We start from the raw sequence: 24,769 nt of genomic DNA, 5'->3' as shown, positions 1-24,769 counted from the left end.
CTGGAACTGTGTCTCCGCATGCTCTTTCTTGCCTTCGGCGTCATCCAACTTCTGCTGCAACGCTTCCATTTCCTCCCGGTGCTTGGACTGTATTTCCTCCAGCGACTTCCGCATATCCGTCACTTCCGCGCGCAGCGAATCGCGGTCTCGCACAAGCGCATCGAATCGGTCCTTCGGTTGGAGGGCCTCGGACGAGGTGGATTCGCCATCGGCTTGCTTCTCGTTGTCGCCATCGTCTCCGTCATCGTCGGACTCACGGGTCGCGGAGCCATCATCTGAGTTTGTCCCGTTATCCTTCGAGGCTGCATCTGGATTATCCGCTGTTTGCCGATCGGTGATGCCGGGCTGTTCGTCCTGAAGGTTCCGTTTCAGTAAGGATGACGGCCAATTCGCCTGGGGGATCTCGCTCACGCTTGGTTCCAACGCCGTGGACGGGTCACCATCGGGTTTCACTGCGGAGTGATCCTGGGACTCGACGACTGCGCTGGTCTCAGCATCCTTGGCTTTCGCAGCGGCTTTGCTCTTCTTCTTGCTTTTCGATTTCCCGCCTGTTGGAGGGGTGGGTTAGTGACAACCTCGAGAGTAACGAGCGTCGCAATGTGGTGCGTACCTTCAGGCATTTTTTCCTACTTTGCGAATCCCCGATGAATGGGAGGGATGGCGGTGGTCTGAGATATGGGGAGGTGCTCAATCCGCGAACGGATGCGAGACACGGGCCATAGCTGTCAACATCACTCACTAGCGCGGGACTCCTTCCGAACACCGCAGCCGCTTAGGTACGCAACAAGCAAGGTAACCTTACATACCTGAACTGGAACCGCACCATGGCTTTTTATCTTTGCAGTATATTTAGAACTCATCTTACTCTTAGCGGCATAATATGTGTTTCATCGATAGATGGATCTATCTACCTTGCGTCATCCCCGTCGGTCCTCTACTCGGAGTACGATCATCTAGATCCGTTTGACTAAACAACACTCCAGAAAGTGGCATTCACATAAAGTCATCGAGGAAATTTGGATCTCGGTCCTGATTGTTGCTGGCCTCCATGTTCTCTTCGCTGAACAGGTCGTCGTAGGCGTGCGCCTTCTGCCATTTGAGCTGCTCCCGCTCCCTCTTCTCCTGTTTCTCGCGCGTCCGCTGCTCCTCCCGGGTTTTCCGCTCCTCGCGGCGTTTCGCCGCTAGGTACTCTTCCTTCTCGGCCCTCAGGTCGGGGAACTTCTCCACGCGGGTCTTGTTCAGCCGGTTGACGATGGGATTCTCTCGTTGCGCCACCAGCACCTTTTTGACCTGTCGCGGGTTGTGGAACGACACCTGTCCCGTCGTCATGGATCCGTCCTTCTTCAGGTTCTCCCACGGGGTGTAGATTATCGTGATGTTATCCTTCTTGTTGCCTGTCGCGGGGTCAACTCCCATGGTGTGCGCGGGGCGGCGGATGGCCGGACGCACCTTCGATCGAGTTCGCTTTGGTGAGCTGCGCGCAATCCTCGACCAGCGCTTGCGGGATGTTGTCCCATGTTTCGCCGTCGCGAAGGCGAAGGTAGACGTGTGCACTGGAGAGGTTATCGACGTGGAACTAGGACGCGGGTCAATTCCATGATATAGGTCGCGATCGGAGAGGGAGAACAAACCCTACGAGAGGATGGAAGTGCCGGAGATTAGTAGATCGTTCGATGGCATCGATGCGGTGTGGTGGCACAATACCAGACATCTTTGTCGAGGCCGTGTTTGATCAGGTCCTCATCTGCGAGAGTGGTCAGTCAGAAAGTTTGGGGGCGCAAGGCGAAGATAGCGTACTCTCGAATTTGTCTTTCCCGACGTAGATGAACGCCGAGGGGGTGACCACGTTCGATGTGAAGTAGTAGACCATTGTGTTTGGGAGTTTGTCGCTTGTCGCCGACTCGTATCGGTGGGCATGATCGTCTCATGCTGGTCTGGGAAAAAAAAGCGGGGTGCACAACTTGCGATATAGTTTTAATTAGTCAGCTATACATGGATAACTCCCCAGCAAAGGCACTTGCGTAGTCACGTGGTTTGTACGAGTAGCAGGGAATGCGACGCATGAATCGAATTAAAGGACAGTCGCAGGGGACCCAAACTTGTTCGACATTGATGTTTCATCGTTTCGCACCCGCTTGAATGGCCGTATATGGCAACTCATAAGGGTTTGTTCGGTCAAAGCAATCGGGCTTACGGGATGATGTCGAATTCAACCTGAGTGGGAAGATCGATATGCAACGTGGATTATCTACGTACTGGGTCTCCAATCACCACATCAGGGTCCGGTCGATAGGTTGCTTGCGTCGTTCTGCGCTCAAGGGGAACGGGAAGACCGTAGACTGGTTGATTCCAGGGGTGATAATAACAACACCGACATTATCGATACCAATCGGAGATAATATGGACAAACAACACCGGTCCACGACAAACCTGGGATACCGGCTGATCTTTGTCACCTGGTTCGATTGGGCACTGTACCGGGATGCCATGCCCAAATTGGTGGCAGGAGAAAAGAAACTCAAGGCTGTATTCCCTGAGGGTTGGGATCTGGACTGGTACAGGATCAGGTCGAACTGTCCGTTTGAACGGTCATGTTTGTGCATTCCAGGACTACCCTGGATGGCTGTAACGTGGGAGATGATAGGGTATATATATATATATATATATATATATACACGCCACGGCATACTGCATAGATATAGAACGGAATATACTCCGTAGAGCATGGATACACATAGAGGCGGCATTGCAGACCGAAAAGGAAAGCCTTGCGCACGACTCATGCACGATTGGCCCTACCGAGCTGCGAGTCATTTCACCTCCTCCAGGCTCCCCGGCCACTAAGTTCGTTTGAGACTGAAACCCACCCGAAGTCCCCACTTGACTCATGCTGGCTGATGCAGTAGACAGTCTCTCCCGCACGGCGGTCGGTCTCTGTGCTCCTCCATACGGTGTAGGTAGGGATTTTTTTTTTTAATTTTTTTTTTCTGTTTCCTTTTTCGTTTCTCTTTTCTAACCATATCCCGAGATTATCGCAGGATCTCCAGAATTCAACCGAACCCATGCCGATGATTCATCCCGGGCGAAGAGGCAAATAAGCCAGAACCGAGAACCCTAACTTGGGTCCTAAAAGGTACTAAATCCGAAGCCTTTCCAGCCGAAGGGAAAAAACCGTTACACCAAGGGAGATTACAGGCGCTGCTACAGCGGGTAAGCCCGTACGTACTAAATCCCCCACCCGCCACATGGCCATTCAGAATTCCCTTGCGAGATAGTACTATCAATCCAGTTTGAACGGGCACGGTGGCCTAGCTCCGTAGGCTTAGGCATGGATGGATGTCCCGACTGGAATGCAGCCTCTAATACCCCGTAGAACCCATCCTGCAGGCACCTCCCTCCTCCAGATTGATTGATAGAGCCTTCTGTGAGATACTGTATTTGATCCACGATTGCCCCCCTGCTCCACCCAGCATGCGTTAATTTGAAAAAGGTTTGGGCCTGCCAGAGAGAAGGATCCCACCAGAAAATTTTAGACAAAAGTATTTATTTCCTTGCCCCTCCCCCCTGGGGAGTTCGGAAAATGCCCTTTCTCGTCTCCTCCTCTCAGCCTCCCCCAGTCGAAACGAACATGGCCAATTCATCCTCCTCGTCCGATCCGCCTGCCTTCCGGCCGGCGCTGGAACGCGCTCGCAACTGCGAAGACGGCAACATCGATGCCGCAACCACCCAGATCCTCGAATCCGCCATCGCCGATCTCTGGCGCCGCATCCAAGATCAACCCGACACCTACACCCTGACCCGCGACGAATTCGCGCTGTTCAACTACTTCATCAAGCGTTTCAGTGGCGATCGCGTCGCCCAGGACGCTGTCGCTCGCTACTGGAATAACATCGGCCAGGACACCGCCAATTCCTCCACCGCAAAGACCTAGCGAAGCGCCCCTCCCCCACTCGCAGGAATCCTCGCTGTAAAAGCTGTCAACCGCGTTCTCGGGAGTTGGAACTAACTCCATGAGCCAACCCCCTTTTTTTAATTTTCTCTCTCATCCCCGATCGACCTCGAGGGAGCCCTCCTCGCCCGGGTTGGGGCCGTCATGGAGCCAGCCTCAAGGCAGAAACGGACGAGTCTCCCGCAGCTCCCCCCCCTCCGACAATCGTGGGGGGAGCGGGCAGGTCTGGGACATCTGAGTCGAACCTCAACTGTAGATCGACCGCACAGGAGCCGCGGAGACTGCGGCCAGAAAGCTTGCAGTGTGCCTGAATCTGAATCGTTCGGGGGCAACGCTTCCGTGCACTGGGGACACCCTGAATACTTGCCGTTTCAGGTATACACGAGAGAGATCCCTGTTCCTTTCCTTGTGCCGCCAACACTTTATTCTTCGACATGTCCCACTCAATACCACTACACCATTAGTTCCGCCAAATCCCATGTCTTGATTTGGGTCCTTTCGGTGCTTCTTCTGTTATATGTTCTGTTGCGTGTTGTACTCCGTATGTAACGCATGTCCCCGGGAGGGTCTACGTGTATTGTGGCGGGGTGGTGTAGAATACAAAGTCTCTACCTGTCATTATCCAGACCGCAAATTCCAGCCCACTGACTCGGCAGGACGTCTGTCGATCCTCTTCCTTACTTGTCTTTGTATCCGGAAGAGCCCCCTACTCCGTACTCCGGTACACGGATACAACTGCGGGTAACTACATATGCAGCTATTTTGGTCTTCCTGCTAGAGTCGGTATGGTAGGTAATTAGTTCATGCTAACGTCGGTGCTAAGAGCAAACCAACCTGACTAACCGACTGGCGTCCCGTCTCTACCACAGCTCTGCATCGTTGAGGTGGCCCAATGACAGCGCCCGTCACGTCGCATAAAGCTAGGCAGTCATGCTCGGCGAGGTCGAGTCCCCAGTTACCGGAAGGGACGACGTTAGACCGGTGAGGCCGTCTTCCCTCCACCCTACCCGTATAATAAGGCTGCCCGTCTCTGGGCAGTTCTATTTACTTCGTGGAGGTGAATAATTTAGAAAGAACAGACAGACTCTACGCCAGACGGAACTCGGATAGGCGATCCGCTCGCGTGCGGGCCTACCTGTCCGTCGTACATTAGCCTGGAACCTAAAAGCGCTAATTTACTAACCTCCGACGCACTCGGCTTGTAGTATGGAGTATGTAGTTGTTGTTTATCAATCATGTTATAGATAATAATAATAGTATACAATTCAAACGTAGATTATATGAATACATGGAACGCTCTAAATCATTACTCATCTATTTGTTGGCCGCGGACTCCGGGGTGAGGCCCGGCGCCGATGCCTGGGACACCGGTCGAATGTCACTCTCAAGCACGTCTGCGGGAGGGTCTGTCGGATTTCACAGGTCAGTTACGCTCCAAGTTATTCCAGAATCCTGACACTCACCGGTCCGAGAGCCCAGCTTCCGTTGCGCAATGTGCGCTGCCTTGACCTTGCCAGCTTCCACCGCTTCCCGCGACATTTCCAAGAGATTCTTCGGCAGTCCCATCGACGACAGGAACTTGAGACTGTCCTTCCACTCCAGATCCTTTCTCTTGTCATCCCACTTCAACTCGTCGCCCATCAGATCAATGATACTGGGGAGTGCCTCCAGCGCCGCTTCCGCGTTGAGGAATGCCAGCCGCGTTCTACGGGCAATGACGTCCACCGCAGTCTGGGCATACTCATGGCGCACGGCATACCGAATCTCACCGTCAATGAAGGGGTAAAGTGCAGAGATGCGCTGCCCGCGAACAGGGAAGCGCATGGTCGTAGGGGAAGAGAGCGCCGCCACCTGCCAGGCACGGTCACCGTACGACTGGGTGAGATGCTGAGCCACGTCCGTCTCCAGTCCAAAGTGCTGGATCAGGTTAATGAAAAGAGTCTTGGAGTAACCATGGGCGCCGATCAACCGGACTTGGTGAGTCTGGCAGGAACCATCGAGAACAGCTCCGTCCGCAACCAAGCCGCTTCCGCCAACACCACTGATATCCGGGACCTGAGAAACCTCGCGGGGCTTCAGTCCGAACACATCGATGGCCTCATCGACAGCCTCTTCGGCCATCTGGCGATATGTAGTCCATTTACCACCGGCGCAGGTCAACAGTCCCGAAGGCGATACGGTGATCAGGTGGTTGCGAACCAAGGCCTCCGAGCTCTTCACCTTAGGGTCACGGACGAGAGGACGGATTCCAGACCACGCAGCCAGGACGTCGCTCCGTTCCACGTTGATGTCGGGAGCCAGGTATCCACGGATCTCCGAGAGAATCCAGTTGATATCCTTCTCGGAAGGCAGGGGCTGGGGGGTAATGTCGGTCGGCTGGTCCGTGGTTCCGGCAATGGTGTTTCCTTGCCAGGGGAGGAAAAAGATCACGCGGCCATCCGAGGTTGACGGGTCAATGAGACCCATGTTCGACGGGCTATAGTATCCTGGCAGGATGACGTGCACACCAGCACTAGGGGCCACGATCTCCTTGGTATCCGGCTCGTCCATCTTCCGGATCGAATCGGTGAAGGGACCGGTGGCGTTGATGATACCCTTGGCCCGAATCGTAAACTCCTCTTCCTCCTGACCGTTCTTTCCGGGGATCAGATCCTTCAGACGAGCACCGTTCAGCTTTCCGGAAGCATCCTTGGTCAACCCGGTGACCTGCATGTGATTGACCACGGTACTACCGTACAAGGCAGCCGTCATGGCGAGGGACACGTTCATCCGGGAGTCGTTGTGAGCACCATCTGCATGATAATCAGTAAGGGATGATGCATATGCAAGGGAGACTCCTCTCTCGCAGGATGAAAACACGTACCGTAGTAAACCATCGCTCCGAAGAGGTTATCCTTCCTCAACATGGGGAAGGCATCGATGGCCTTGCTCTTGGGCAGGAAATAGGAGGTTTCAATTCCCTCCGATCCAGCCAAGTAGTCATAGAATTTGGTACCCACCCAGAAATACGGCGCCTGCCACCATTTCTGGACAGGAACCATGATGGGGAGCCAGCTGGACAGATGAGGAGCTGTGTTGAGGAAATATTTACGCTCCCTCAGGGCTTCCTTGACTAGCTTGTATCTAGGAATGGGGTCAGCGGCGATCGATCGCAGATGATGTCATACTTCAAGATCGGCGATACTCACTGGTTGTAATCCAACTCCCACACGGCCTTTTCCAGGTAGCGGACACCACCGTGGACCAGCTTCGTACTCTTACTGCTGGTTCCCGCACTGAAATCATCGCGTTCGACCACGGCCACCTTCAACCCGCGAGTGGCTGCGTCGAGAGCGATTCCGGAGCCAGTGGCACCGGCACCGATGACGAGGAGATCATACTCCTCCCCATCCGCTTTCGCGCTTCGCTTCAGGTCCTGGATCTGATCGAGACGCGATTTGATAGAGGGGAAGCTGGGGGGAACGAGTTTGCCTTCGTGGTAGCCGGGCGGAGGCACGGCGGGGGCTTCGGAACCAGGAATGTTGCGAGGGCGATAGGAGATGTAGAGAACACCGGCTCCGGCGGCCGCTGCGGCCGAAGTGTAGAGTAGCGGTCGAAGGATCTTCCGGGAATGACGTGCGGCCATTATATGCTAGGAGTAGTATACAATGCAAGATGGTAGGAGACGTTCTTGCGAAGAATTGAAAACGCGCTCTATTCCGGCGCAGCCCAGAGGGGTCTATCCAGGCTATTTGGAACTGGTTAGAAATTGTGCGATCCAGGCGCGCCAGGTTCGGCGAGAAGGCCGAGGTTCAGTCTAGCGGACCGTGAGACTTACTGTATGTTGCTGTATGTTTGACGAGGGGAAAAAAAAGACGAATAACTGGGCAACGCCTGGACAACGATGGGATTTATCCTGACGAGCAGAGGATAGGGGATTGAGAGCGTCTTGTATGGCGAGAGGAGAGAGGGGGAAAAGAGGAAGAGGAGAAGAGGGGAGAAAAGGATCAGACAGGATGGGCAGCCAACAGAAGGATCCAAAAATGGGAGGAATAACTTCAAATAGGTCGGGACAAGTGTCTTGGAATGCCGGGTAACCTTCCAAGGTCAAGGGGATGATGCGTCATGAACTTCGAACTTCCTCTAAACGGGGGTGGATCCAGATGACGGCGACGCGGCGGAACTCCCACCTCCCGTCTTCCACCAATCCCGTGCTCGGCAGCCCCCGGCGTGGGTGGGCTGGATGCCCGCGTTTCCAGGCAGCGATGGCCGGCCCGCATGTGACCAGCAAAGATTTCCCTTTTCGAGTTCCAGACCGGCTCAGTCTCGATGGGTTTGATCCACCGTGCATCCTCACGCGATCAACCGATTCTGCCGGCCTGATACGGATCGGACGCCTCATTCATGAAGGATGGGATATACACCTTCTACGGACAACCTGCATTGGCCTCAGACGACTTCGCTGTCTGCCATACATCCCAAATGAACTCAATTCTAGTCTCTGGGAGGGGAGGGATGACATCTTTCCTGCTGGATGATCCACTCCCTCCAGACCCTGGGAGCGGTGGGTCTACAAGACCAGGTTTATGAACGGGCCATATGATATCAATCCCTTTGTCGCAGTCCCTACCTACAGTACCTACAGCGTACGGTGCCTACATCATGGTTTGGGTGAACGGCCGACTCCGGAGTACCGCACTACAAAGTATAAAATTTATATCAAGCCAGTCCCTGACCAAGAAGACTCATTGATCTCCATAATGATGCTATCGGCATTGTCATCCCGTCCCACTCCCACGACATCAGGCTCCTTATCGGGTCAGGTTTTTCTTTTTTTTTTTCCTGGTCTAATGACCGGCCTCCACTACTGATCGCTCATGTGAGGACGAAGATTTTTCCCCCTTGATGCGGACCCCCCGTAGTCAATGCAAGGTTTAGATTTCATCTCAGGTACACTTGGCTTGATGTTATTTTTAACCCATATCGATCTTAAGTGGTTCTTCTCTCTATGAGAACTCCGGTCGCCATACGGCCAAATTAATGCATCCTGGTATACTCCGTCAAATTGTCGGCTTGTTACAATTATCCAGTCCAATCGGATCGGTCGATTGTATGGAATACTATTTCCACGAATCATTCACAAGTAGACTGTGCAGGGTATATTATGTAAGCTCGAAATAATTGCCTCACTTTTGATTTATGCATACCATACAGCATATTCCGAATCGACAACTTAGTTCATCATCACCTGCGCACTTCTGCGGCTGTCAAGCATGAATGTCACGTATTCCCCAGGAACATCTTTACACATCTCTTATAGGAGAGTCAAGAATAATCGACTAACTTAAGTCAGCCCATAATCTCAACATTTCATTCACCACAAATACTACCACCGCTGTTGAACTACGCAGCAGCCACAACTACAACCACCTCCAGCGACGTGCTATCAGCCAGCCAGCATGTGTGGAATTAGATGTCTTCCTGACGTACCTCCAACCTCCAAAACCTCACAGGGCGGAATAGTTCCGAGTGCGGAAACTACTCGGTTGGTTGGCAGGAAGAACATCTCCTTCCGAGCGAATGATAGAACGCATATTCCTCACCTCCGCCTGGCTGACCCCGGTCATTCTATGTCTGGAGAAATGTGGGGTAAAGCTGGCTCTCTCGGTCTCCCATCCGAGTGCCTACTGGAACGGAAAAGTTCCTCTGCTCATTGTCAGGGACGGAGGGTTTGCGAGAGTCTGGCACGGGACGAGGTGCTCTTGAGATGTTCTGGACGCTATATTAACCGGAAATCCCCTGTAGACCGTAAATATTGGCTTTTGTTCCAGTTTACAGCAGAAGCGTCTCCTAGATAACCAAACTCCCAAACGAAGCACCCGCCATGGCCATCGCGGCAGCCCTCTCCTCCCTGCAACGGAGCGCGGTTGACTACCCACTGCACTCTCTAGCTGTCGCCTCGCTCCTGGTCCCGATCATCTATGTCATCATCAATGAATTTATCCGGGCGTCTGCTCGTGTCCCGGGATTCAAGGGTCCCCGTGGCTTGCCCCTCATCGGAAACCTGGCTCAGATCCGCAAGAATGCCTCCGAGCAGTATCGTATTTGGTCCAAGACCTACGGCCCTGTATATCAGATCCAGCTAGGAAACATCCCTGTGCTTGTCGTGAACTCCGCTGCTGCGGCCAAGGTGCTTTTCGGTCAGAATGCGCAGGCCCTCAGCTCGCGTCCTGAGTTCTATACTTTCCACAAGGTACGTCCGCAACCTGTGCGCTCGTTCCAACATTTCGTTCCATGTCTGACTTCGCTCCGCGATGAAGATCGTCTCCAACACGGCCGGGACCACCATCGGAACCTCGCCATATAGCGACTCGTTGAAGAGACGCAGAAAGGGTGCCGCATCAGCCCTGAACCGCCCCTCCGTCGATTCATATGTGACGCACTTGGATGTGGAATCGAAGGCTTTCGTGGCAGAGCTCCTCAAGTACGGCAATGGAGGAAAGACCCCTGTTGATCCCATGGCCATGATCCAGCGTCTCAGTTTGAGTCTGGCCCTGACCCTGAACTGGGGCGTCCGGGTCGCCTCCCAGGAGGAGGAACTGTTTGACGAGATCACTCATGTCGAGGAGGAGATTAGCAAGTTCCGCAGCACCACCGGAAACCTCCAGGACTACGTGCCCCTGCTGCGACTGAACCCCTTTAACTCCAACTCGCAGAAGGCCAAGGAGATGCGGAATCGCCGCGATAAGTACCTCGGAGGGTTGAACCGTGACCTGGATGACCGCATGGAGAAGGGAATCCACAAACCCTGTATCCAGGCCAACGTCATTCTCGACAAGGAGGCCAAGCTCAACTCTGAAGAACTCACTTCCATCAGTCTGACCATGCTGTCGGGCGGTCTCGACACCGTCACCACCCTCGTTGCGTGGAGCATTGGGCTTCTCGCCAAACGCCCGGACATCCAGGAGAAGGCGTTCAAAGCGATTGGCGAGTTCTACGGCAAGGATGAGCCGATGTGCGACGCCAACGATGACCAGAAGTGCGCCTATGTCGCCGCCCTGGTGCGTGAATGCCTCCGGTAAGTCATGATTGATTGCCTTCTGTCGGGGGGAAACAGCTCCAGAGTAACCAACACGCGTCCTCAGATTCTTTACCGTCCTCCGTCTGGCTCTCCCTCGCACCTCCATCAGAGATATTACCTACAACGGCAACGTGATCCCGAAGGGCACCGTGTTCTTCCTGAACGCCTGGGCCTGCAACATGGGTACGTGTTTCCCCACTCCCTCTCCACTCCTCCGGAGAAGCCCAAGCTGACGTGGTATCTTTCTCTGCAGACCCCGAAGTCTGGCACGACCCTGAAGAATTCCGGCCTGAGCGATGGCTCGAGCAGCCCGACGCCCCCATGTTCACGTACGGAATGGGCTATCGCATGTGTGCTGGCTCGCTCCTCGCCAACCGTGAGCTGTATCTGGTCTTCATGCGCACGCTGAATAGCTTCCGTATCGAATCCGACGAGGATATCAACTGGCATCCGGTCTTGGGCAACTCCGACCCCACCAGTCTGGTGGCCATCCCGCAGAAGTACAAGGTTCGGTTTGTCCCTCGGAGCGAGAAGGCCCTAACACAGACACTGGCATGAGGTGACCTTCCTGGGGTGGAGGGAGAATGATGTCCTTGAATATGTGCATATGACCTTGATGTATATCAATTTGTTTAGAGGAAAAGCTACAACCGTCGAGCTTGGTCACGTTTGGTCTAGTCAAATAACACTGCAATTATTTTATTATAGGGACAGGGTATGAGGAATGTAAAGTGGGGATCTTCCCATTCTAGGCGAGGGACTATCTTCGTAGAATGCGCCAAGTATACAAACAATTCCGCCGGAGTTCATTATCCTACAAAGTCTTGCTCGATATATTCGAGATATGCTAGAACCGTCACAAAACGCCTGTATCCAATTCAACCGTTCACAAATAAGTCGCATTCAAAGGCGTTTGGCATTCTCAGGGAAATCGCCGTTGACCTCATTCGAGGCCCCAACCGCTCCTATGGCGTCGGGGTTCACATCGTAGTCCAACAAGGAAACAAAATAGGCAAAGGAATTTATATTTCAGAGACAAGAATGGCGTATGGCGATGACAATATGTCACTGCGGATGGAGGCAGGCCATAGCTGATGGAAAGGACATAGCGTATATGGCGTTGAGTCGGATGCAAGTCGTGAAGGGGGTTCGTGCAGCGACGGCTTACGAGGTCAACCGTCTCTTCAAATCGCGGACCGGGTCAAAACAATTGGCGTAGTCCCGCAGTTCGTTCTGAAACTGGTCCAAAGTCGACGCCTGCGACGTGTGGCTCTTCATGGACGAAAGCGACGTTTGCGACGACGACGGCGATAACAGTCGAGCCGGGTCTCGTGGACCGTAGGGAGCGCTGCTGGATATCGACAGTCTGTCGGGGTTCCTCGTGGTATGATCGACGGCGGATTGCGGACGGGGCCGCAATGTGTGCTTGGGTTCTGCATAGGCATTTCTGCTCGCAGAGAGGGAGGCTTCAGAGCTGAGGTCCAGCTCGGCCAGGCGGCAGGATTGGGAGCAGTAGGGAGCTCCCAGGGTTTGTCGGTCACAGACCAGACAAAAGTCCAGGGACCAATCTGTCGCCATGTTGGGAGGTGGTCTTGTTGAAGAAGGCGGAGTGGCTGACTGTACGGAGGTGGATAGAGGCGCGGTTACAAGCGATGTCAGGGAATGATGGGACGTTCGACAGATATGTGCAAAATGAACAGAGAGAATCGGTCGAAGCGGGGTGAACAGGTAGTTCGATTGAGATGTTGAATCAGACCACCTTGGTAGCAAACCCCTTCAGGCTCATCTTTGCCCGAAGCTCGCAGACTCAGCTTCCCACGACAGAGCACGAGCGACGGGGGAGTCAATAGGGATTCAAAGGAAAGACGAGTTGCATTCTATGCCGAGCGAAGGACGTTCTGACGGGAGAGGGTGAAAAGGGCAGAGGGAGAATATATACGGCTGGCAGGGGAAAAAGGCCATGAAGAAGATCATGCAGTCACTGCGTGATATTTCTACCTATTATTAGTGGCCCAGAGAGAGGGATTTTTTGGCAACGTGCATATCACACCATCCCCAAACCATCCTGGCGTACCACGAGAGAAAATCTTCTCCGTCCAGGTCCGAAGTATCAGGCGTGAGCTTGTTCCATGTCATTCCGTCTCCATCCACCCACTATTGCCGGTCGGTGCCTTACGATGTGAGGTTGGAGTGGAGAACGAGGACAGAGACTAGAGGAGCATGCGAATGGAACCACCTGGTCTAACCACACATCATTACCCCACTGGGCTTGGGAGGTCTGACCCTCCGACAGGGAGTTTGGGCCATTCAGGACGGCTGATGTCTCGTCCCAGGTGGTCAGTCTATCTGCAGGTGGCGAGAAGGGCGCTAATGCTTTTGTTTTTTCCTTTTCACGTTGTCTCTCCTTGGTATGCCTGGGACAGACCTAGGGAGTCGTGAGATCAGGCCGGATAGCCACGCCCAGTACTCCTTCCCTATCTGTCCGATCATGATCCCCATTTCGGTATGAAGGCCATGGAGACCATCATACCAGGATGTCCAAGTCCAGGATTGTGGGGAATCATGACGGGTGATGCGCGTCCCGCGGCCCCTTACCCAAAAATGCTGCATGGCGGGAACCAACCCCTGATCCGAATCATCTGCAAGTGGGCTGAGGTTGGGGAGAATGTGGCAGTCTCCCACCTCCATACCGGACGGCTGCATTCACATTCGTCTGACAATTGACTTTGGACTATGGAGGAACAGACCAACATCGCTCAATAGTCGCAAAATCGATATGATATCCAGCTGTCGGCTCGGATCTGCGCATTCCTCGACACCATCCATATCAGAATCCCCAGGGTACCTACGGACTAGGTTTGCTGTCAGAGCGACAAGAATGAAATATGCTGCTGCATCTGTCCCGAAAGGGTAATCCTTAATAGAGTGCATCGACGCAGAAACCCATAGCTCCCTCCCTCCTGCAGCAGGCACCAAACAAAATCTTCTCCCTGGTCCAACCACAGTGTCTCTGTGGGGAAGGCCGACGCTAGTCTACCCGGCAGATGATTCTGAGGCATTATCGTGGTTCGAGCGCGTGGCCAAAGAAATTAGGAGGATATCAAGACCGATATCCGTAACTAAACGAACGCGCGGGCCATCTGGGGTCACAAGGCCCATAACCGTTATGGGGGAAGGAGATAAGAACTCCCCAGAGATAGAAGCTGCAGGCCTGTAAGCCCACGAATAATTATCACCATCGGATGGACTGTCGAATCCATGAGAAGCTGAGGGTTAGTTCGCTGGTGATGAAGTAACAGCCGCGTTTACCTCCCATTATTCTAGCATGCAAAGCTCGGGGTATTAGAGCAATATGTCCACAAATATGTCAGTTCCTACATTCCTAATTGCGTAGAACATGGGAGAATCTTTAGAAAAAGTAAAAGAATAGGCTAAAGAGATCTCCTGCCCGGATGTGGCTTCAATAACATGCTGAGTACTCTAGCATTTCTACCCCTGTACACTGGAATATGCCGTGCTGTGTCAACAGAATGGAATGGACTGTTTGAACTCGTCACGCGCCCCAGGCATGACGTCCAAGATAACCCTAATGATAAGAATTTGAACTTATATACCTCTAACCAGGAGATGCTCCAACACCCGCGCTCAAAATCTAAGTACATTGAGTGACCTGCTCGCCAATCAAAAGGCATAATTCCTTTAGTAAAGCCGATGCTGTGCCTCAGCTCAGACATCAAAGCACTCACTCCTCACCCAGCCGCATTTTCGCCCAAGCTTGGTTAGCACGAATGCTATCTTGCCAAGTCGCACGACTGGAGTTCCCGAATCAAAGCCTGCAGCAGACGGGATTTTTTCCGAGGGTCATATCAAAATTGATACGGAAATTCAGATCCTTCCAAAAGCAATGCTGCAGTCCCTTGACTGTCAGAAGGATCTCTATGGATTAGCCTAGTCTTTACAAAAAGAATAGACTGTCAGAGCGGACGGGAACAACGGCCAGAATCATGAATCGTCTGTGTGCTTTTGCTCCTCGGCAGGGATTCGAACGAGAGTGGCGGGCATAAGAGGCTCGTTAGGTTGCCCACCCATATGGTCTTCTGGTTCCTTGAGACCTGCCGCTTTCGTAGAGGCCATACTTATTGCACGTAGAACATTGTCCCAGTTGGCAAGGACACATGCAACAGCTTCAGTGCCATCTTTCAGTGTTCCGACCTTGGCTTCCAACGCTTGCATCTGTGTCGCCAGGGTAGCACTCATGTCGCGGAGCTGTTTCAAATTGTCCAACTCGGCTTTTTTGGCCGCAATTCGAGCCGCCAAAGCGGACGATTGCTGCGGTGGGATTCCAGAGAGATTGCTCGTTTGCCGAAGGCCCGAGGATGAGGACGAGGCCGGCCCAAACATCGACGTAGGTCGCGAGTTATAGGACATGGTGGGTATTGTCGGGACTCGGTAGCGTCTTATCGTCTTTCGTCGAAAGAGAGCGCTGTTATGTGCGAAGCGGTGCTGGGTAGGGTGGAAGAGCGGGGTCTGAAGTCGGTCGAGAACTGGTGCTATTCTATCCAGACCTAAGGACCGAGAGCGAATAGTGACAGGCAGATACTGTGTAAATTCGACATCAAATTAAAGATCGCGAATCAATGCATCAGCGTTCGAGGGTATTTGGTGTGTTGAAGTGGGAACGATGCAGTAGATCAACAATGATTCTCCCGCAATGTCATCCTGACGCGTGCCACCGCTTTCCTGAAAAGTAAAGAGCTACCCGTTTTCCCACCTAACCTAAATTGGGCAAACGTCAACATGGCGGAGAACATTCTGTTTACACTCTTCTCCATATTCTCCGTGAAACCGCAACACCACCTGACCTTCAAGGTTGGAAAGGTAATTCTTTTTTCTGGACACATCATCGGACATTTGCTTTCTTCTCTCTGTGAACTGCAATAAATATATCACTAGCAGCAGAAGTCTGCTTCATCAGCCCCCCCAAAAAGGATGGCTCGCCTGAATGAATCAGCAGCCCCCATTGAATCTTTAGAATCCCGTGAGTTCTATGATTCCTCCAGTCTCCCATTTATATCTCACCATATGAATGGACATATCTAACCGAACAGTCAAACGGCGTTTCGTGAGGCAAAATCGTGAAATCGCTCGAGTGAACTCGATCCAATCTCTCCGCATCCGAAGCCTTGAATCCGAAGTATCCCACCTTTTGGCCGAAAATGTTTCACTCAGGGAACAAGTCATAACTCTCGGTAATGAATTGGAGAGGTTTGAAGCCGCGAAACTGCTTAGCGATGGAGTCTACGACATCAAGGCAAAGCTAGACAGCAAGTTGGCTGAACTCAACAATATCGTGTCAGGCTTAGGGGCACTACCGCGCAATTTCAACAAGACCATCAGCCAGGACGACGGAAATGCAGACCGGAACCTCTCCGACCACCACAGCCCCGCACTGAAGCCTCAACCGGAGTCCAACCAAGACACGGAAGACGACGGACGACTGCCGGTTATACTTGAAGATAAATATTACCCCAGAAAAACCTTAGAGTAAGTCTGACCGTCTGTATATAGCGCGTTAAGAGGGTCCGCTAATTGGTATAGGTCGAGTGAGCTGCGAGATTTGGTAAACGAGTCTGCCTCCGGTTCATTTGAGTCTGGGGCTCAGATCACCACTGAACTGTCTCCGGAAGAGGACAACACACAGTCCAAAATACAGGATGACCTTCTTGACGCATTGCCCAACGGTGATGCGTCTGATATCGATGAACAACCCCTTCCAACGATGCTCGAGACTAGGAAAAAGAAGAGACAAAGTGCATCGTTATTTGGCTCTATTTCCGGAACCGATCACGAGTCGATTACGCCGAAGACGGAAAACAGGTACTCTCTAAAGTCTGGTGCCAAACGCAAATTCTCCTCCGAAGATGATGACGAATTCGAGCCTATCGCAACATCAGACGATGATTTCCAATTCAGCCGTCCGAACCAGTCGCCGGAAGCTGCGTGTGAGGAGCTTCACCTTTCCGCTGGGGAAGAAACTCCAATTAAGCGGGGGACAAGCCCGCATGAAAAACGGGGGACCAGTGCCCCTCCTAAACGCAAAGCCCTAGGGCCAAGTACGTAACGGAGCAATCTTGATTCAAGTCCGGGATGCTAATTTTTGGCCAGAAAGTACAAATTCACGCATGGTTTCCGCAGGTCCAGGCAGACCCCGGAAAGGAGCTTCTCGCAGCAAAAAGTCTCCAGTGAGCGTGGATTCTCATAGTGATGAGAACTACACTTTTCAGGCAGATAAAGCAAAAGGGACGCCCATCACCCAACACAAGACTCTGAATCTGGACTCAGACCATGACGATCCTGACGCCACTAAGGCTGAGACTGTGGCCGCAGTATCAATTCCTAGCTTTCAAGCGTCACAGGATTTGATCCATTCCAACGACGTATCGTCTTCAAATCAGCTCGAAACTCTTGCCCGACCCTCAAGACGCCAAAGAGCCATTGTTAGCTATGCGGAGCCTAATTTAAGGGCCAAAATGCGACGACCTACGAGCGAATTCATTGCTGCTGTTGGTGATGGCCAAGTGAGGCGGGCGTCCGGCTCTCAGCCTCCGCGAAAAAGTGTAGTCGCCGATGAGAGCGGCGGCAACGAGGAGAAAGAGGCGCAGGAGCCCGGTACTGCTCACGAGAGACCCGAGTCCCCGAGTTTTGAGGTTTCGGGCAGCTCTGCCGAACACCAAATGGCTACGGTCTCCCTGAGGAAACGCAAGACTTCACCGGAAAAGCGCGATGGCCGGGCCAGTCAGGCCCCCACTGAGGAAACAATCGATGCCCTTCCCCTCTCGATATCCATAGATCGCAAACATCAGAAGGAACCAGTCGACCATATCGCTACGTCTATCGAAGGCCCGTGGCAGGAGAAAGAGTCCATCGTACTCGACAAACCAAAGTCGTCTACCAGGAATATGCTGAAAGCAACACCAGGGCTCAACAGGCAATCGCGTCGCCATTCCTCTAACCCAAAGGCGTCTAGTCAAACTACTGGAACTTCGGGTATTGACTTGCAATATGTATTGAATTCGACTAGCTCAATGGCGTCGACTCTAAACAACGACTCTATTCAAAAAGGAAAAGCCCTGGGTTCAGAAGCAGACCTTGATACAGAACCGATGGATCCTCTGGGAAAAGATTCGACGAAAGTTAGACGAGGGCAAAGGGCTGCATCAAGGAGGAGAAGCATGATGCTTTGAGATGCATATGAACACTTTTGGAAGACTCCTGAACAGGGACATGCCATTGTGTGGATTCGAATGAATCCTTCGAATTGTTTGTTTGATAGATACCCCTCGCATTATTCCAGGCACTTGTATGCAACTCCCCCAGATTATACCAGAGCCATTCCAATCGAATAATACCTAGCCTTGGCATGTCCCGCATACTAGAGATAGCCATAAGCTACCAACTGACCTAGGCCTCCCAACAGAAAGCGGCTGTACCTCCGGGGTTTCCATTTGTCCTAGGAAGCCCAGAGGGCGTTAGGTTCAAGATTTCGACGGCATCCTTTGAAAACAGGACCCCGTCGTGTTTAGAATCCAGCGTACAGGATCTAGATAGCCCAATCTCGGAATATGAGGCGTTGAAGTAAGCATTCCGGTTAACAATATGTGGCTTAACGGCCCTTGCTCGGTTTCGGCATTTTCTCATAAGCATTTGGGCTTGGTTTTCGTGGCTTCCCCTTCCCCTTGCGGTGATCGTGAGAGCAAGTCGAGCGTCCCCTAGAAGTAGGCTGCGCGGACGAGTGTTTCTGGGAGCGGGTTCCACCGGGGTGACTCTGGTCTCCTGCCTCGCTGTCGCTATCCGAATCGGATGAACTGGAGTCTGAAGACTCTGATTCGGAACTGCTTTCGCCAACCGGTCGAGGTTTGTGGTATATACAGCACACTATAAGCGCAATCGCGACGGTCAGTCAGTCGGTTTCTCTAATGTCGCAAGAATAGTTTGTTGCAGCGGGGCTCTTCGCAACTACCTTTCGAGCTCTTTTTTCCCATGCCTTCGTTGTCGACGACATCGTCGCTCCATCGTATGCGTCTGTTCGAGCCGGAATCCCCGTTATTCGTCACGGGGGGCGCATCTTCCGCTCTCAACCTCAATGTGCCCGAGATCCCGGCACGTTCTGGAGACAGCGACTCGACCCTAGAGCCTGTTCCGCCGCCTGATTGTTGGTGTCGTGTTTGGGACATATCTTTCAAGCTCAAGTATGGAGTGGAATAGCAGATGAGAATGAGGTGCAGCGACGGACGTAGCAACTGGATATTAAGCAGGCAATGTTAAATCGGGATGGCAAGAACGTTGGTTGGCGCCTCACCGCCTTCATCACAGGTTAGCTGTGCAAGCCCCTCAGTAACTAACTAGTTACCTAGACAGCATCCTGTGACGTAATAGAGCCTCCTACAGAGTACAGAAGAGCAAAGGCGACTCCTCCGTAGGCATCACATAGTATTACGCGAAGCTGTTACATCAGAAAACTCCCTTGCTTAGATTTACAAGTGTCCCACTTAGCAAAATTCTACCTGTACATAGCTATCCATTCCTCAGGGGTGTTAAGACAACAGGTGTCAAATATCAAGCTAAGTCAAGTCAAAGGGAGAAAAGAAATATCTGCAACCAAACACGCCAGGAATCAGCCATAGTCCTATGGTTTCCAAGGGAGGGATTAATAGGCGCCTAATGGTCCCTAGGGATGTACGAGGCCCCAAAATTGCTCCATATAAGCTAAAGGAGGTTAAGAACAAAAGAAATCGCTAGAGGTGAAACATACATTCTCGTCTTAGCAACAGAATTGAGCTCCGGGTTTCACAGCCCATAGAAAGACCAACCATCCAGATGCTCCGCCTCTGGAGAGGTACCGGATCGTCTTGGCTGGTCCATAAGGACGCATGAAGTGTGGGAAACTTCGGCACGCAGTTCCTTGTCTAGTCATAGTTCGTCCTCTTGATCCATTTCAGATGGCTTCAGGAGACCCCCAACTTTCATGGCGCGGTCTCGCTCAGCCGCTTTTGCGTCCCGCAAAGCCTGTTCTCGCTCTTCCGCATACAGCTCGGCGTTGTCGCCCGCAAACTCCTTCAGCGAAATCAAGAAATCTCGCAAGTGGGTCTTGAACTTATTGAAATCATCATTGAAGGCAAACAGGCCGAGAACAAACTGCTTGATTTGAATCCTGCTGTAGAGTTAGCAAGGGGAAAGTCGACTGGAAGGTTACAAAGGACGTACTCCTGAAGATTTTTGAAGGCGTTCTGCAAGAGGTTCGCAACGTATTCCTGCAGGAACTCTTTGTTCGACGTGCCCATTGGAGCCTGATCCGGCCCGTAGATGGGATCCTGCACCTTGCCGGATTCAATGAAGTAGAACATACGCGACAAGAGCATCGCCTGGGATTTGAAACCTGCACTCTACTTAGTAACATCCTAGGGCATCACCGCACGAGACTTACCAGCTTTGTGATCACTGTCGGTCACGACGAAGAACACGTCTTGAAGGATCGGGATATAGAATTGGCGGAAGAAAATGCTCGAGGTTTGTGCATCTGCTTCAGCCATGTTGTTCATAAGTTCAAGACACATGGTAAGGCCGGTGTTTTCCACTTCGCGGTTGTCATGCTTGCTAGCCCACATGCAGGAATCGATGACAAACTTGAATTGCGTAGCATCCAGTTTAAGCAATGCAGGGAAGCAATACAAATTGATTGCTTGTAGGAGCTTGAAGAACTGGACACGGTGCTCCGGGTACTCGTGGAAGTCTTTGTTGATCATCTCCAGCGTGCACTCGAAAACGCTCTCCATAATCAACGGAACCTTGTCCTCCATCAAGTTCTGAATGGCAGCATAGTCAGCTTCTAACGTCCAAGAACGGATTTGGATGGGCTCATAACGTACATGCAACTTGTGAATAATCGTGGTCATGACGTTGAGGACTTCGGCTTCACGAGCATCGGGAACATTGCGGGTATAATCCAACAGTACGGCCTCGAGGAGTGGGGGCACCATGTTGGCATTGACCATCTCCAAATCATCGGCCTTCTGTACATAAGTATCAATGAGCTTGAGGATTTCTTTTTTGATCGTCCTCAAGCCTCGGACCTTGGGCGTCTTGGTAGCGATTTCCCCTAGAATTTTCAAAGTTAGTCGTTGAAGTAGAGCATCAGAGACAGGGAGCGTTACCGTCATGTACGACAGCATCACTGATGAGTTGGCTCGATGCCCGGAACATGTTCAACATGTCGTGGTAAATACGACCCAGTTGAGAGTAGAAATAAGTGCCGATTGATGAACACGCGGAGACATTAGTCTTCATGATATTCCCAATGATCTTGATTGTCTCGCCGTCCTGAAGTATAGAAGGGTCTTGGTTGGCCTGGGCGATGATGGCATCCCAGGCAGAATTAGGAAGGGACATGAGGTTTTCGATCAGTCGGTCCTGGAGGCCCTTTTGGCCTTGCGCAGAAATCATATAACCGCATGCTTCGTAGAAAGTATGCACTTGCTGTGGCGAGAGGTCGCAAGTGATCTTCCTCATGTTCCGCACGATTTCCTCAATGAACGGCTCGTTCTCACCCGGCTGTAAGGCCACGAAATGGCGTCTGCATTTATTGGCGATCTTTATGAAGGTGTCGCACGCCATGTCTTGGACACCTGGTAGGGGGTTAGACATAAGATGGTATGAAAATGGTGAACAACTGACCTTCATGCGTCTCATGCATAAACTCAAACAACTTGTTGACGACGGTCTTAAGGAACTTCCAGTGAGCCTTCAAGAAGCGAGGGTATTGTCCCACGATGTACATGATGTTACTGGCGACCACAGCTTTGTTGTCCTTTCCACGCTTCATCTCTGTGAGACCAAGGAGATCCTTAATGACGGTGACAAGGAAGCGCTTCTCCGTCTCCTCGTTCATGGCGCCCGAGATTGACCCAATGGCCCAACAGAGCGTGTTACAATTGGCCCATGACCACTCGGTCCCGTCAACCTGTTTCGCGAGCTTCTCGATCATGATGTTCTCCGTGTCGACGACATCAAGGTGTGTGAGGTAGACCAGGCATTCTCTAATCGTTTTGTAGAGTTGAATCGTGTCGCTCTCCTTGACGAACTCCCGGACAATTTCGCCCTCATCGTTCTCCACGATCAAAACTTCCTCGGGGCGCACCATCTTCTCGATCATGACTGTGCGCAGGCTGGACAGCACTTCTTCATACTTGTGCTTTCGAAGGGGGTAGTTCGCAAGGGTGCTCGGGTGCGGCGCACCGCCATTCGAAAGACCACTGACGCCCATACTCACCAGCGGATTGATATCGGTGATCGGAAGCTGTTGCATTTCTTCGTAAAGTTCTTGCACAAGTCTTGTCCAGTATTCCAAGCAGATCTTGAACACTTCTCTGTCGTCAATCTGGCTGATGCGAATGAGGTAGAAGTGAGCATGGGTGAGGTAGTCCCGGTTAGGTAATTTCTCAACCAGCTAAAATGAATGGATCTTAGCGCCAATGATTTACTTCAAGTCTGGGGTGGAGGATGGAAACCTACGTCGAGATGCGCACTGAAAAAGCTGCAGAGGAACAGGGCGAGATTGAGAACGAACTCCTGGTCTCTGGAGTTGCTTTTGGCATACGTCTGCTTCAAGTCCATGGAGAGTGGGATGATTTTCGAGACGGCGGTCAATGTCTCCGTGAACATGTGGACGAGCCTCTCGTCGTAGTTATATGGAGATCCGATCTGTAGACCGCCGATCTCCGTGAGGCATTTCAACGTCACATTGCGAAATTCGGGGACATCGAGGAACCGCGTCATGAGGGTATTGATGATCGGAGTCTCGAAAATATAACCCAATGGGATCCAGTTCAAAAAGCGCAGAAGGGTCTCGAGGGTGGCTTTGATCAGACTGGGCTGGTTTGCCGTGTTCAGCACCTCGGAGCACAGCTGGAAGATCGACGAAAACTCCTGGGTCATAGAGGTCTTCAGGTTCCTCGCCTTGACGGATGTCATTTGGTCTTGTGAAAAATCGAACACCTCCTCGGAAAGCAGCCGAAGGATCGCCATGTTATTTTCGCAGATGGAGAGGCTGGTATGGCACGACGAGATGATCTCATTGATGAAGGTGGGCCAGTTGTGTGGCCATTCCTGCTTCAAGATGGACACGAGAACCAGGTTCAATTTGTTCAGAAAGGCGCGTTCGCTTCGGAGCTTCTCTTCGGAGTTGGAGTTCTCGATGATGAAATTGACGATGAAATTCCGGATCCCTGATCAGGTTAGAGAGGCCAAGGGGTATCCGACTGATAACATACCTAGGCATTGTTCCCTTGGTAGGACCTTCCACCGGGTCATAATAACATCGTCGAGGACTTGGAGGGCAAGGTCTGAACCGGTTAGTCTTGGCCGACGAAGGGGAGGGAGAGGCGAGGGGGAAAAAAGCCCGACGGCTCGGTCGGAGGGCAATCTCACATTTGGTTTGCGGGTATGAAGATTGTTGGAGGATGTCTCCTACAATGAGCCAAGCATCGGGGTTTTGTTTAAACTGCACGTAGAGGCGAGGTCAGATGTTTCCTGTCCTTGTATTCGGTGGAACGTCGTTGGTGATACTCACTTCCGTCAATGTCTGCTGGGCTTGTTTTTGCTAGACGAGACACGAGGCATTAGTATCGAGGCTGTAATAAAGATGGAGCACGGGGTCGGTTGCGATAGCTCACCAGGTCGCCTTTGCCTTCGTAGAAGGCGCGGACGGTGTTGTCCAACTCCTGTATGGAAACCGACATTCCGCTCCAGAAGCTGGTGATATCGTCCTCTGAAGACTTCAGCCTTGAGATAGGGGGGAAATCCCAGTCTTTGGAGGTAGGAGTCGCGAGGGCGGGGGGAATGAGAGAGCGTTGGTGACGACAAATAGGGCCGGAGGTAAGGTGAGTTGAGTGTTCAGAATGTTCGGTGGGGTCGAGGCTCTGTTGTTGGAGGGGCTCGCCGGAGAGAAGCTCCTAATTGCGGTTTGGCAGACGACCAAATCCCACCCGAAGAGGTTAAGGGTGATGCAAATCGCGATGTAGGTACTGCCTATGTGGTGCAAGCCCTTTAGGAAAAAAGAAAAGGAAAAAAAAAAAAATTGGATGGCCACAGCGCGGTCTCCAAGCAACGATTACTGGCGGTGAGGAGAAGAGCGCGTTCCTCGACTGTCGGGCCGGGAACGACGTAACAACTGACTCTCGGCTGAGTCATCCAAGCCCTTGTTTCCCATGGACTCATGGATGGGAGGTGATAGTGAAGTCAGAGCAAGTGCCTTGGTCTTGGTCTACTACGGAAGAGTGGTTTATCTGGTTAGGTGTCCATCGCTATGCTAGTTGACTGTGGCAACAGAGTGGATTTATTATGCCTAGCGTTGTGACTGTAATGTATACTGCGTCGATAGATGAGATAGAAGCAACTCACTGCAGTTCTGACGGTTGTCGCCAGTATTACGGAGCGAAGTAGGCATAGATTGCATACAGGATGAGCGAGTCATCTAGACAATAGGCAATAGATAACTACTCCGTAGTTATTTAACTAACTAACTTACAGGATGGACGGTTACCTAAGCCAGATCCAAAAGAAAAAAAGAAAGAAAGAAAAGAAAAAGAAAAAAATAATAATAATGAGGAAGAAAAGAAATCATGAAATAAATAACAAAAATAAAAAGAAATTCCTAGCGGCATATGGTCACGGCGCCAAAAGAAAACAAGTACTTTGGCCCTTGC

General features: G+C 52.0%; 10 protein-coding genes across 10 annotated transcripts; 4 read left to right on the top strand and 6 right to left on the bottom strand.

Annotated features, from left to right (window-relative positions):
- Window positions 1-824: 824 nt before the first annotated feature.
- BDV59DRAFT_172665 (putative DUF814 domain protein) lies at window positions 825-1,952 on the bottom strand. The gene is made up of 4 exons (XM_073688751.1): window positions 1,798-1,952; window positions 1,705-1,744; window positions 1,450-1,577; window positions 825-1,394 (listed from the first exon to the last, which is right to left on the bottom strand). The coding sequence occupies exons 1-4, from the start codon at window positions 1,868-1,870 to the stop codon at window positions 994-996; spliced, it is 642 nt and encodes a 213-aa protein (XP_073551110.1). The 5' UTR covers window positions 1,871-1,952; the 3' UTR covers window positions 825-993.
- Window positions 1,953-3,564: 1,612 nt separating this feature from the next.
- Window positions 3,565-4,605, top strand: BDV59DRAFT_172664 (uncharacterized protein). The gene has a single exon (XM_073688750.1). It carries the CDS (start codon window positions 4,094-4,096, stop codon window positions 4,496-4,498), a length of 405 nt encoding a protein of 134 aa, XP_073551108.1. The 5' UTR covers window positions 3,565-4,093; the 3' UTR covers window positions 4,499-4,605.
- On the top strand, window positions 3,581-3,931 carry BDV59DRAFT_199542 (uncharacterized protein; the record flags this gene model as incomplete). Its single annotated transcript, XM_073693385.1, has 1 exon — window positions 3,581-3,931. One exon carries the CDS (start codon window positions 3,581-3,583, stop codon window positions 3,929-3,931), a length of 351 nt encoding a protein of 116 aa, XP_073551109.1.
- A 567-nt stretch (window positions 4,606-5,172) lies between the features above and the next one.
- Window positions 5,173-8,070, bottom strand: BDV59DRAFT_172661 (glycerol-3-phosphate dehydrogenase GUT2). Its single transcript, XM_073688749.1, has 4 exons — window positions 7,138-8,070; window positions 6,813-7,072; window positions 5,413-6,741; window positions 5,173-5,355 (listed from the first exon to the last, which is right to left on the bottom strand). Exons 1-4 carry the CDS (start codon window positions 7,572-7,574, stop codon window positions 5,264-5,266), a joined length of 2,118 nt encoding a protein of 705 aa, XP_073551107.1. The 5' UTR covers window positions 7,575-8,070; the 3' UTR covers window positions 5,173-5,263.
- Window positions 8,071-9,093: 1,023 nt separating this feature from the next.
- BDV59DRAFT_210870 (cytochrome P450) lies at window positions 9,094-11,567 on the top strand (the record flags this gene model as incomplete). The annotated part of the gene is made up of 4 exons (XM_073695680.1): window positions 9,094-10,181; window positions 10,249-11,006; window positions 11,074-11,192; window positions 11,263-11,567. Exons 1-4 carry the CDS (start codon window positions 9,813-9,815, stop codon window positions 11,565-11,567), a joined length of 1,551 nt encoding a protein of 516 aa, XP_073551106.1. The 5' UTR covers window positions 9,094-9,812.
- A 571-nt stretch (window positions 11,568-12,138) lies between these two features.
- Window positions 12,139-12,778, bottom strand: BDV59DRAFT_133086 (uncharacterized protein). Its single transcript, XM_073687013.1, has one exon. The coding sequence runs from the start codon at window positions 12,585-12,587 to the stop codon at window positions 12,174-12,176; it is 414 nt and encodes a 137-aa protein (XP_073551105.1). The 5' UTR covers window positions 12,588-12,778; the 3' UTR covers window positions 12,139-12,173.
- Window positions 12,779-14,456: 1,678 nt separating this feature from the next.
- On the bottom strand, window positions 14,457-15,711 carry BDV59DRAFT_172651 (DASH complex subunit DAD2). The gene has a single exon (XM_073688748.1). It carries the CDS (start codon window positions 15,435-15,437, stop codon window positions 15,012-15,014), a length of 426 nt encoding a protein of 141 aa, XP_073551104.1. The 5' UTR covers window positions 15,438-15,711; the 3' UTR covers window positions 14,457-15,011.
- A 107-nt stretch (window positions 15,712-15,818) lies between these two features.
- BDV59DRAFT_133069 (shugoshin family protein) lies at window positions 15,819-18,362 on the top strand. Its single transcript, XM_073687012.1, has 4 exons — window positions 15,819-16,047; window positions 16,118-16,553; window positions 16,608-17,122; window positions 17,175-18,362. Exons 1-4 carry the CDS (start codon window positions 15,999-16,001, stop codon window positions 18,251-18,253), a joined length of 2,079 nt encoding a protein of 692 aa, XP_073551103.1. The 5' UTR covers window positions 15,819-15,998; the 3' UTR covers window positions 18,254-18,362.
- BDV59DRAFT_133066 (uncharacterized protein) lies at window positions 18,362-19,338 on the bottom strand. Its single transcript, XM_073687011.1, has 2 exons — window positions 19,030-19,338; window positions 18,362-18,944 (listed from the first exon to the last, which is right to left on the bottom strand). The coding sequence occupies exons 1-2, from the start codon at window positions 19,069-19,071 to the stop codon at window positions 18,471-18,473; spliced, it is 516 nt and encodes a 171-aa protein (XP_073551102.1). The 5' UTR covers window positions 19,072-19,338; the 3' UTR covers window positions 18,362-18,470.
- A 102-nt stretch (window positions 19,339-19,440) lies between these two features.
- Window positions 19,441-24,180, bottom strand: BDV59DRAFT_172648 (exportin CRM1). The gene is made up of 12 exons (XM_073688747.1): window positions 23,738-24,180; window positions 23,635-23,664; window positions 23,493-23,565; window positions 23,336-23,407; window positions 22,578-23,290; window positions 21,741-22,512; window positions 21,221-21,691; window positions 20,936-21,165; window positions 20,494-20,872; window positions 20,274-20,445; window positions 19,822-20,220; window positions 19,441-19,661 (listed from the first exon to the last, which is right to left on the bottom strand). Exons 1-11 carry the CDS (start codon window positions 23,801-23,803, stop codon window positions 19,980-19,982), a joined length of 3,219 nt encoding a protein of 1,072 aa, XP_073551101.1. The 5' UTR covers window positions 23,804-24,180; the 3' UTR covers window positions 19,441-19,661; window positions 19,822-19,979.
- Between the last annotated feature and the right edge of the window lie 589 nt (window positions 24,181-24,769).

This window comes from Aspergillus ambiguus (assembly GCF_047715705.1).
Source record: "Aspergillus ambiguus strain CBS 117.58 unplaced genomic scaffold BDV59scaffold_5, whole genome shotgun sequence".
NCBI classification, from domain to species: domain Eukaryota; kingdom Fungi; phylum Ascomycota; class Eurotiomycetes; order Eurotiales; family Aspergillaceae; genus Aspergillus; species Aspergillus ambiguus.
This window is presented reverse-complemented; position numbering and strand designations above follow the sequence as displayed.

Excerpts from the sequence above, each read along its gene's own strand:
- BDV59DRAFT_172665 (XM_073688751.1), bottom strand. The coding sequence starts at position 1,870 with ATGGTCTACTACTTCACATCGAACGTGGTCACCCCCTCGGCGTTCATC. Across the intron at positions 1,578-1,704 it reads GGCCTCGACAAAGATGTCTG|GTTCCACGTCGATAACCTCT; the intron begins GTATTGTGCCAC and ends ACCCGCGTCCTA. Across the intron at positions 1,395-1,449 it reads CAAAGCGAACTCGATCGAAG|GCAACAAGAAGGATAACATC; the intron begins GTGCGTCCGGCC and ends ACCCCGCGACAG.
- BDV59DRAFT_172664 (XM_073688750.1), top strand. The coding sequence starts at position 4,094 with ATGGAGCCAGCCTCAAGGCAGAAACGGACGAGTCTCCCGCAGCTCCCC.
- BDV59DRAFT_172661 (XM_073688749.1), bottom strand. The coding sequence starts at position 7,574 with ATGGCCGCACGTCATTCCCGGAAGATCCTTCGACCGCTACTCTACACT. Across the intron at positions 7,073-7,137 it reads TGGGAGTTGGATTACAACCA|ATACAAGCTAGTCAAGGAAG; the intron begins GTGAGTATCGCC and ends CCCCATTCCTAG. Across the intron at positions 6,742-6,812 it reads CGGAGCGATGGTTTACTACG|ATGGTGCTCACAACGACTCC; the intron begins GTACGTGTTTTC and ends ATTATCATGCAG.
- BDV59DRAFT_133086 (XM_073687013.1), bottom strand. The coding sequence starts at position 12,587 with ATGGCGACAGATTGGTCCCTGGACTTTTGTCTGGTCTGTGACCGACAA.
- BDV59DRAFT_172651 (XM_073688748.1), bottom strand. The coding sequence starts at position 15,437 with ATGTCCTATAACTCGCGACCTACGTCGATGTTTGGGCCGGCCTCGTCC.
- BDV59DRAFT_133069 (XM_073687012.1), top strand. The coding sequence starts at position 15,999 with ATGGCTCGCCTGAATGAATCAGCAGCCCCCATTGAATCTTTAGAATCC. Across the intron at positions 16,048-16,117 it reads CATTGAATCTTTAGAATCCC|TCAAACGGCGTTTCGTGAGG; the intron begins GTGAGTTCTATG and ends CTAACCGAACAG. Across the intron at positions 16,554-16,607 it reads TACCCCAGAAAAACCTTAGA|GTCGAGTGAGCTGCGAGATT; the intron begins GTAAGTCTGACC and ends TAATTGGTATAG.
- BDV59DRAFT_133066 (XM_073687011.1), bottom strand. The coding sequence starts at position 19,071 with ATGTCGTCGACAACGAAGGCATGGGAAAAAAGAGCTCGAAAG. Across the intron at positions 18,945-19,029 it reads GGGAAAAAAGAGCTCGAAAG|TGTGCTGTATATACCACAAA; the intron begins GTAGTTGCGAAG and ends TTGCGCTTATAG.
- BDV59DRAFT_172648 (XM_073688747.1), bottom strand. The coding sequence starts at position 23,803 with ATGTCGGTTTCCATACAGGAGTTGGACAACACCGTCCGCGCCTTCTAC. Across the intron at positions 23,291-23,335 it reads ACCAAGGGAACAATGCCTAG|GGATCCGGAATTTCATCGTC; the intron begins GTATGTTATCAG and ends TAACCTGATCAG. Across the intron at positions 20,221-20,273 it reads GCCTTCAAAAATCTTCAGGA|GATTCAAATCAAGCAGTTTG; the intron begins GTACGTCCTTTG and ends ACTCTACAGCAG.